This window comes from Calidris pugnax, unplaced genomic scaffold (genome assembly GCF_001431845.1).
Source record: "Calidris pugnax isolate Ruff unplaced genomic scaffold, ASM143184v1 scaffold273, whole genome shotgun sequence".
In the NCBI taxonomy this organism is placed as follows: Eukaryota; Metazoa; Chordata; class Aves; order Charadriiformes; family Scolopacidae; genus Calidris; species Calidris pugnax.
This window is the reverse complement of record NW_015094508.1, coordinates 5967164-5977293: the sequence shown is the minus strand read 5'-3', so window position 1 is coordinate 5977293 and position 10130 is coordinate 5967164. Positions and strand designations below refer to the sequence as shown.

The 10130-nt window shown below is 39.0% G+C and overlaps 1 protein-coding gene across 3 annotated transcripts in view; it reads left to right on the top strand.

Moving 5' to 3' along the window:
• PIK3R1 (phosphoinositide-3-kinase regulatory subunit 1) overlaps positions 1-10130 on the top strand; it is a 59366-nt gene that overhangs the window by 41687 nt on the left and 7549 nt on the right. The window contains exons 1-7 of one of the 3 annotated variants that reach the window (XM_014964936.1): positions 2683-3033; positions 6610-6712; positions 7396-7494; positions 7619-7799; positions 8271-8396; positions 9459-9601; positions 9878-10054. In XM_014964936.1, coding sequence (XP_014820422.1) covers positions 3018-3033; positions 6610-6712; positions 7396-7494; positions 7619-7799; positions 8271-8396; positions 9459-9601; positions 9878-10054 — 845 coding nt within the window. In that variant the 5' untranslated portion in view covers positions 2683-3017. Of the gene's footprint in view, positions 1-2682; positions 3034-5067; positions 5238-6609; positions 6713-7395; positions 7495-7618; positions 7800-8270; positions 8397-9458; positions 9602-9877; positions 10055-10130 lie in introns of those variants that run through there. The other 2 variants (XM_014964935.1, XM_014964934.1) reach the window with 2 other exon arrangements.

Here is a 10130-nt window from a genome sequence, read left to right as displayed (position 1 = left end):
AGGTTTTTTTTTTTTTTTTTCAGTTCATTTTCAAGGCTCCTGGCTCTCCTGTCTGGAGGAGGCCTGCCCTGGATGTGGGTCCCAGGGCTGACCATGGCAGCGCGGCCGGTTTGGAGCTGTTAGCGAGGGAGGCAGAGGACGGCAGGGCAGTGGGAGAGCTGGGGGTAATTCTCAGGGGGAACTCAGGGAGATGGGGGCCCACTCAGGGTCAAGGGCTGTTAGGGACCCTGGGGTGGCTTTGGGTGTGTGAGGTTAAAGTGTGTCTCATTGCAGGAAGGCGAAGAGGAAGGGGGAGGCAGTGGGAAGGCGAGGGGCCAGGGGCAGCTGGTGGCATTGCAGGGAGAGGGGCTGGTCGGGAGCAGAGGCAGAGCCATGGCAGTGGTGGGAAGGAGCTGCCTCCCTCTACGCACAAATTGAAGCCTCTCACGGCCTGTGCTCTGACTCAAGCTGAACTGCTTTGTCTAGACTGTCTATCCCAGTTTACTCCTGTTTCCCAGGCTTGTAAATAACATGGTGAATAGTGGCTGAAGCTGTAAAATACTGCACTGTTGAGCATGAAGAGGTAGGTTTTACTCCTCACAGGGTCGTAGCTAAGAATGAGCAAGGTAATGAGACTCTCTTACAGGTAACTCCTCACTTGCTGGGGAATGGGTCCTGGCAGCCCAGATGCAGACAGTTTGCTTTTAGCTGCACAGAATATGAGCAAGCCTGGCAGCCTAACAGCCCAACCAGAGCAGGGAGTGTAAAGGCTGATCCTGTTCCTCTTGGAATCGAACACAAGGCTCCCCTGGGCTGCTGCAGTGGTCAGGCTCAGCCCACAGTCCTCTCGGTAGTGTCACGAACACTAGGGGACACAGATATGTAGGAACGCTGTCCCTTGTCAGGACTTCTCTCCATCGCGTCAGGGGCTGGGCTGGACTGTCAGCAGCACCGAGCGTGGTTTGGAGCCTGCAGAAGGCAATCTGTGCTGGGGAGAGATAGTGTGCATCCGTGCCTTACCCGGCAGAGGGCTCCCCTTCTAAGCTAATAAAAATCAGGCTTTATACCTGCTTTAACGGACAGCAAAATGCTTTGTTAATCACCATACCTAGAAATGTCGAATTCTTGGTTTAGGATTTGACAGTAGTCTATGCTTTATGTTTCTCAATGCCTAATGGAAAGTACTTGGTAAAACTGAAACAGCATATACAACATAATTAGAATTTTTTACAGATTGTTATATATGTGTGTATTTATTTGGATGTAAGTATGTGTAACACACATGCAAGCCTGTCAAACCTGATCAGTTCTCTTCTTGCTTCAAAAATATTTTTTTAGGAAAAAAAAAGCTTTCTAGATAGAAGAATACTGTGAGCTGTGAGTATGACTGCAAAAAATATTAAGCTGCTGACTTTCTGCAAATGCAAATCTATAGATTCAATGGGCACCACTCAAGGTTTTGAAATTTAAGTAAAAGTTAAGATAGGGCTTTGTTAAGAAACACCTGTTACCATCTACATTTGAAGTAAGCTGTACCTTTATGACAGTGTTCCTTTGAATTATATATAGAACTGACAATTGTTCAACTAGGCAAAGGCTAAAACTAGGAAAGCAAGGTATTGTTATAGATGAAGCTCATCAATCAAATGTAAAACATCAAAAATGTACTGCAGATATTTGGGATTTCATTAGAAGGTACAAGTGGGTTTGGGATTTTGTAGCATACGAGGATTTTGGTAGGGGCAGTCTTTGAGAAGTAAAAACTTTTCGATGCCATTTGACTGCCATAAGGAGCACAAGCTGGTCTCAAGGAATACAGCTACTAGAAGTTCTCACTGTTTCCAGCAAGTGGGAGGAAAATATTCATCCCATTTTTCTTCTTTCTCTGAATTAAATCTTGTGATTTGCTTCTCCTTTCACTTTGAGTTCATTTCCTTGTAAATGTATAGCTGGCAAAGAAGTTAACCCCTGTAGGCAACGGGGAGCAGGCTCTTCAGTTGCTGCTCTGTTCCTTTAGCAAGTCTGATGTCCACCAAACTCTAAGGCAAGGAAAATATATTTGACCTAAACTGCTCCTTCTCTGTACGGTCCCTTTTCCTGCCTGCCTGCCCAAGAAATGAACAACCCCAACGTACTGGAAAATACCATGGATACGGGCAGATGGTTTTTTCTACTATTTTCAGTTTATAGGAAATGGTCAAAATGCCTCGCAGTGTTATAGTAAGGGTCTTTAAGCAGCACCTGTATTTGTGATCCTGCCTGAGTGTGTAGGAGGTGATGCTGTGCTTGCAAGCAGGCTATTTCTCTTGCAGAGAGCTGCTCTGAGAGATGCAGCTCTGTTCAAGGGAGATTTTGATTCGTTTTTTTTTTCCTGCAGAAAGTTTGCCACTTCCTGTATTTGGCTGTGCATGGTGTTTTCTCGACTTTATTCTGCACTCAGCAGCTAGTGACAGAGACTATTTTAAGGCCTCTTACAATGGTCTTCTCATTTACTTAGCTAAAATGAGAAAGTTAGCCCTGCATTGGCCACTTGTTAGCTGATGACAACTTTTACTTTGAATCTGGCTCCCCCTCCCCCACCTGAAATCCCTGGCTCAGCAAATATTTGAACCTGCCCAAGTTAATCATGAAACTGAGATCTTTATCTGAGAGAGACGTGCAAGCTACCGAGGGTGGTGGTTTCTTTTTTTTTTTTTTTTACAGTACTAAAGTCAGGTTCACTTTTTAATGATGAACCAGAGTAAGTGGATACCTTCTGCACTGCACAGAGCTTTAAGCAGTTAAGAAGCAAGAGAAGGCTTCAATTTTCTCACTGCATGTTACAGATTTTTTAGGGTTTTTTTGTGGAAGATTGGTTGGAAAGCAGAGCAATCTCTTTTTGAGATTTTTTTTTTTTTCTTCATTGCTTCAGAGAAGCTTCCTAGGAAAAGGAGTTTCGGGGATTTTTTTAATGCAAGACTTTTATAAGAGGAAACCAATTACTTTTTCATGCTATTGGATTATATTTTCAGGCTGTGTTACAAGGGCGAGCGTTTGTGATGCATAATTTACAAAGTAAGTGATTTTGAATTTCTGTGTGTGTTTTCTTCATCACCTCATGGAAGTATTTTATGACAAATGATTAGTAGGTAGAGCTTTCATGGTCTTAAGATTTGTGAATGAAAGTCAAGTACCTCAGTACCTCTCTGGGTTATACTGGGAGTGGGGAATCGCCTGTCTGCCTCCTGTCTTTTCTTGCCTGCAAGCTGGGCTAGTCTGAGCTGAGAACTAACCTGATAATACAAGCATGGACAGTCCAGAATTTGGCCACCAGTGAAACCCTGGAGAACTAATTTTTCCTGAAAGCCTTTATTAGACAGAGTAAAAAAAAAAACTGTTACTGATCCCAGAAGAAACTTAAATGCAGCAACGTAGTCTTTGTAGGAAATCTTTATTACCTAATTTAAATAATTACCTTGGCAACTCAACTGTGTGGGTAGCAGGTGGGGTATAACCTCCAAGTTCAGTGTTTGGACTTGTGTCTGGGATGATTTTAAGTATCCTATTTCATTTTGGAAATGGAAGGAATTTTTGGAACATGTTTACCTAAACAGGGAGCGGAGAGTCGACTTCAGAATGAATTTAACCTTGTTAACGTATGAAGCAAACTAGCATGCATTTTTTGTAGCTGTTGGTACTCCAGGCGTGTTCTTGTATGTTAATGCTTGTCTAAAAGGGGTAAACTGCTGAGGGGCACAGAGCGGGGGTAGATAGGTGTGAAGTATTTGGGAAGGAATAAATGGTGTTAACTTTGAATATTTGTGAGATAGAGCACATTTCAGCCACATCAGGATTCCTTATGATGTAGGCACAGATAGTTGCTACAGCTACTCTTTGTTGTGGTTATTTTTGGGATCTCCTATTCTGCCCCCATAGATTATAGCATTCACGTTGCTTTACATAGCATTCTGCGCTGGAATTAATAGTCTGTTCTGTGCATGTTTCTTCTGAGAGGTCTGAGACAGTTACAGTCAGCGATGGGGGGAAGTTAAGAAGGAATATATCTAAATGGTAGGAGGGTACTGATGACATAAAGTCAAGTGAGGCAGGAGACACTGACAGGGGAGACTTGCTTTTAAAAACAATTAACCTGATAAGTATCTCAATGAGAACAGGGTAGAGAAACAGTGTGAAAAAGCAGACTAAATCTTTTTGTATCCTGACAGACTGGCTTTTTATGTTCAGCAAAATCACTTCAAGATCTTGCTCAGTTTTGACTTTCTTCCACGGTTTAGGGAAGTCTGCTGAAAGTAAGATTACAATATTTGCTTTTTAGATTTCAAAATTATTTCATCTAGATTGATTGGAATTGTATTTTATTACAAAACGATAAGGGGAGAAGACATCTCTGCAGTAAGCACATTTTATATAATAATATCAAGTAGATCAGACCTGTCTGTCCATTGAAATAACAGAAATCTGTAGAATTTAAACACATAATCCGTGTTTCATTGTGCGGCGGTACATATGTCTGTGTGTGTATGTGTGAAATGGGTGTGTGATGGATGTACACAGACACATACACACACACACACACACACAGAGTCATGCTCTTTTCCCTTCTGCATCTTTAATACGTACGGTAGGTCCAGAAGGCTTTTAAAGCTATTCGAATGGTAAGCTTCAGGCATCCGAGCAGGAGAATGCGAGGCAGGGATGTGGCCGACCTACTTCTAAAGGGAGCTGCCCTGTGTGTGAGTGTGTGTGTGTGTTGTGTGCTGGTGTGTGTAAGAGCTACGTGCTGCAGCATATCAGCCTTTTGTCATCCTGCCAGGGTTGGACTGTACCATGCTGCAAAGCCAGGAGCCGGAGCCGGGAGTGCCGGCGAGGAGAGCCCGCTCGCTCCTTTTGTTTGTAATGCCAGGTTTATATTGCAGTTCTGCTAAGTGTGAGGCTTCCTTCTGAAACTGAAATTGTTTTAGGATTAATGTGGAACAAAATGATGAAACAGGAGTGGTCTGGTGACATTATTTTGACATGATTGGCTGAGGATTATGATGTAATAGGTTACAGTGCAGCCCCTTATAGGTTTTAAAATGAATTCCAAGGCACCATTACAAAGAGAGCCTGACTCTTTTCTTGTATCTGAGCTTACTCAGTGAAACTCATACAAATGTACAATACTGTTTGGAATATGGAAGAACTGGATATAGAATATCCTAAGACAGATATAAATTGTGGCACAGACTTGATGTTTTACATAGAAATGGATCCACCAGGTAAAACTGCAGTCTTATTATTGAAGACTTAATTCATTTTGGTCTTTACAATAGCTGCTGAAAAATTCTTAGTGGATATGTAGGATTTCTGTACTTTGTCATTGATGCAAATAGTTTTTCTTTTTCCTTTTTTTCATAAATTATAATTATATTGTGGTTTAGTGCATGGTTACAGTAATTAGAATCATAATCTGTAGAAATACCTGTGTGCTTACTTAATTGAATTTTTACTGAAAAGACTTGTTTCTGTTTTGATTTTATTCTGTCAGATGGAGTTCTAGTTCTGCTATTATATCATAAAAATTCTGTATTTCTTGTATTATTATTTTTGCTATCTCTATTCCACACTGTGACTAAAAGGAGATGCTGTAATAATACATTTATTTCCTGAAGCAGTGATCACAAGTTATTTTTTTGGATTGTTTGAAGAAAAAACAGATTTTAAAATATTGCAATATTAATTGAATAACTGATATTGCATCATTTTTTCCTATCGTGTAAAAATACTTTGCTATCTGGGTATTCATTGCAACTTTAAAAACATTGTCTTTTGTAGCTGGTCATAATATACAGTTCAGGAGCATTCGTACTTACTGGAGAACTAAAAGAGCCGGGTTGATTTTTAATCCTGATTCCAATGTAGTCCCCCTTGCTACTAAGTCAGGAGTGCTGCAGTATCTTCTCTGGCACCCACTGGTATACGTATGCAGCTTTGACATTGAGAAGAGGGGGATGTGGTTTTTAATCAGTCCTGGCATTTGGAACACAGTTTATTCTGTAGAATACTAAGATTAACACAAGGGATATTTGGGTCACAGATGGGTTTCTTAAAGTGTTTTTTTGGCAAATCATTGCACAGAATGCTGAGGATCACAAAACCCCAATTATTCTTCTTAAAATATACTGTATTGCTGTGGGTTTGCATCTTTTATTACTCAGCTTGTAGGTGAGGGAGCAGCAATATTCCTCTAAGACCATTACATAGGAGACCAAAAAAAACAGTTTTACATGTTTTATTATTTATATTCACCTGAGTAGAAGAAGGTAAAAGCAAACTTCAGATTTTTTTATCTCAAATGCTTTCTTCACAGGGGGAGGAGATGAGTATGGTGTTATATTTTGCTTAAAATAAGTATGTTACTGCAAAAGTAACATACTTTTTGAAATGGTACAGCTTTCTTGTTGAATTAGATTGTTTTCAGTAAAATATCTTGATTCCTCTAATGTCTTTCAATGACTGTTAGTAATGGAAAACTCTGTTTTATAACTATTTTATTTTCCTCATTCATGTAATGATGTGTAATTTCAAGGAATATGTAGTCAGGCTTTCAATGAGTTATAATCAACTTTTTTTTCCCTCTCTCATCTGCAGCACTGCCTCCTAAGCCACCAAAACCTAACACTGCAACTAACAACGGCATGAATAACAACATGTCATTACAAGATGCTGAATGGTACTGGGGAGATATCTCAAGGTAAAGCAGCTCAAGACGTGTATTTCATATATTTGGCTTTATGCTCTTGCTGTGCTATTCTGTGTGTATGTATTATGCTTAAGTATAGAAAAATTAGAGTTCTAAGAGACATTTTTAGGATATTTTCCAACACAAATATATTACGGTTGGTTTTATTCCAAACATGACTAAAACGTTACTGGCAGTCAGTTAAGAATATAGTATGTGAAATGATTGTTCTGTTACTTTAAGGCAGCTATACGAAATGCTAGCATGAAAGGGCAACACCAAGAAATAAGTATTTTCTTCTTGTCTTTCATGCAGAACCTCAACTGTAGGCACAATAGTTAACAAGCCAGGCTAACAAGTGCCATATATTAGCAACATTTTTAACTGTGCTATATATAGGTACATTAGACCAGCACTGGCTGCTCCAAATGTGCAGGCTTGTATGAACAAGTAGAAAGACCTTTCCATTAATGTAATTTTGTCTAGCAGTGAGAGGACATAGGATATACCATTTTTATATCCCAGTTGTTCTCCAGCAATGTTAAATAAGCTATTAAATAACTATATATTAATATGGAGATCAAGAAGGCTTATAATCCCCACTTATTTTAAAACAGAAGAATTTAGAGCACAGTGAGAGGATAATGGAGGGAGAAGTAGCTGAAATGATAAGTTACTTTTGCTTTCAATTTCAGAGAAGAAGTAAATGAGAAGCTTCGAGACACTGCTGATGGTACCTTTTTGGTACGAGATGCTTCAACCAAAATGCACGGGGACTACACGCTTACGCTAAGGTAAGAGTAGTTATACTGTGTCTGTAATACTTGAGAGTAAAACACAATACTGCATTTAAAATACAATGTTCTTTAGAAATAGTACTTGAAGTATGCCTAACTTTTCAACAAACTTTATTTGCAGGAAAGGAGGAAATAACAAATTGATCAAAATATTTCATCGCGATGGAAAATACGGCTTTTCTGACCCATTAACTTTCAACTCTGTGGTTGAGCTAATAAACCACTACCGGAATGAATCTCTAGCCCAGTATAATCCTAAACTGGATGTAAAATTACTGTATCCAGTGTCTAAGTACCAGCAGGTAATTTGGTCTATTCTTCTTGTGTTTCACTTAAATACAGAGAAATTTCTGCAGACTGGTTGTCATTTATCACGGAGAACTTCAGGTCTGTTAGTAATTGAAAAAATAAAGTGGGTATGAAAACGGTTACTTTTGTTTAAAACCAACTGCACAGTTTGCATATAAATAATTAAAACTTTAAATACTAGAGATACATTATTAAGAAATAAATTTATGTTAATAAATATCCCACTCATTAATGATGAAATATATAATTTTCTGTATAAAGTTGAACACTTGCAATGTAAAATTGCTTTTTGTAATTTCTCATTTGCATATTATGCCTATAGTATATTATATCTCCATACTGATGAAAGAGAAGTCACATTTATCATGTAACTGTCTAGGCATTTTTAAGCAGTTTTATCCTGAAAATCTGTGCAATATCATTGTTTCTTTACGGAATCTCTTTCCTTCTGCTCATCATTCCAGGATCAAGTTGTAAAAGAGGATAGCATTGAAGCAGTGGGAAAGAAATTGCATGAATATAATACCCAGTTCCAAGAAAAAAGCCGAGAATATGACAGACTCTATGAAGACTACACAAGGACATCTCAGGTGAGCTGGATTTGAAACTAAAGGGAGACTGGAAGACTTTTGTAGATTCAGAAGAATATTGGTGTAAATTCATACTGCCATCTTCCTCCATCCTCCCCCCACTCCCTTCCGCCACCACTGCCATTGCCCAAAAGAGGAAACATATCTGAAGTGCTTGCTCAGTATAGGAGAATCGCTTACTCATGTTTGAACAGTCACCACCTGTAACCTAACCCACCCCGTGCCCAAGTCTGACACTTACATCCAAAGCAAGCACAGAACTATCTTGTTTTACCAACGCTTCTGCATACTGACCTCATCAAGCTGGGTGACAGTTTTCAAGACACATATTCAGGGAAGCGCTGTATTTTATTACTAGTTTTTGAAGAGTCTGGTTTCATCTATGCAGAGTAGAGAGATTACATGTGTAGATAACAATGCAGGAATTAAAAGCTGCCTCTATCCTTCTTTCAACTCGACCAATTATTAGCCAAGTCCCGAAGTGCCAGTGAATTAGTGCTGTTTTTCAGACCCAGAATCATGACTGCTTCTTAAAATGTGCAGGAAATATGCCTAAAAATAATTGAAGACAGAGGGAGAAGTGCAGGCAACTTGAACTAACGACTTAAAAGACTTAGCTATCAACTAGCTATGTAGGGACAAGAGGATGGACTAGATGACCTCTTGAGACCTGTCCAGGCCAATATCTTACACTTTTATTTCAGAAAGCCACAAGTGCTTCTGAGGACATTAATTGGTACGAAGTGCAAAGTGCATTGCTGTAAGGCTGTAATCATCACGAATAAAACTCATTTATATAAAACAAAGATTGTGCCTAGCTCTTTTGTCTAGCAGTTTTTCTTTCTTGGAATACCTCATCATGGAAAGGCTCATCATGGTAACCTTTTGCATGGGCCTGTTTTGCACTGCAGCAAGAATGTAAGGTTCTGCAGGTAGAATGCGTTCTGGTAAAGGAGTATTGAAGTCTTCTGTTACAATATACTGAAGTGTTGCTGTGATACAAGCCAATAAATCATACCTTCTGTCTGATAACAATGTAATAACAATTATTTTATTTTTCAGGAAATTCAAATGAAAAGAACAGCTATTGAAGCGTTTAATGAAACAATAAAAATATTTGAAGAGCAGTGCCAGACGCAAGAAAGATACAGTAAGGAATACATTGAAAAATTCAAGCGAGAAGGAAATGAAAAAGAAATACAAAGGTCAGTATTTGTATTTGCATTTCAAGTTGTATGATTTTGAAGAAAGAAACAATGCCAAGTATAGATCTGCCTAAAACTAAAGCAAGATGGCGAGTGTAAAGTTGTTCGGTTGTAGGCAAAGCGAGTCTCAAGTGGGGTAGATGTGATCTTGCAAAATGTATAGCTACATCTAGAGAAATAATCTGTTCTCTTAAGTGTCTACACCACTGAATAGCTGATTATAAAGTTATGAATAAGACATCATCAGACTGTAACCTACCACATTATTCCATTCAGAATTATGCACAACTACGAAAAACTGAAGTCTCGAATAAGTGAAATTGTGGACAGCAGGCGTAGATTAGAAGAGGATTTAAAGAAGCAAGCAGCTGAATATAGAGAGATAGACAAGCGCATGAACAGCATTAAGCCAGACCTCATACAGCTGAGGAAGACAAGAGATCAGTACCTAATGTGAGTATCATTATGAATTAACAATATTTTTATTTGTATTGGTACCCAGCTTCCGTAACTAACAATTCATTTTATT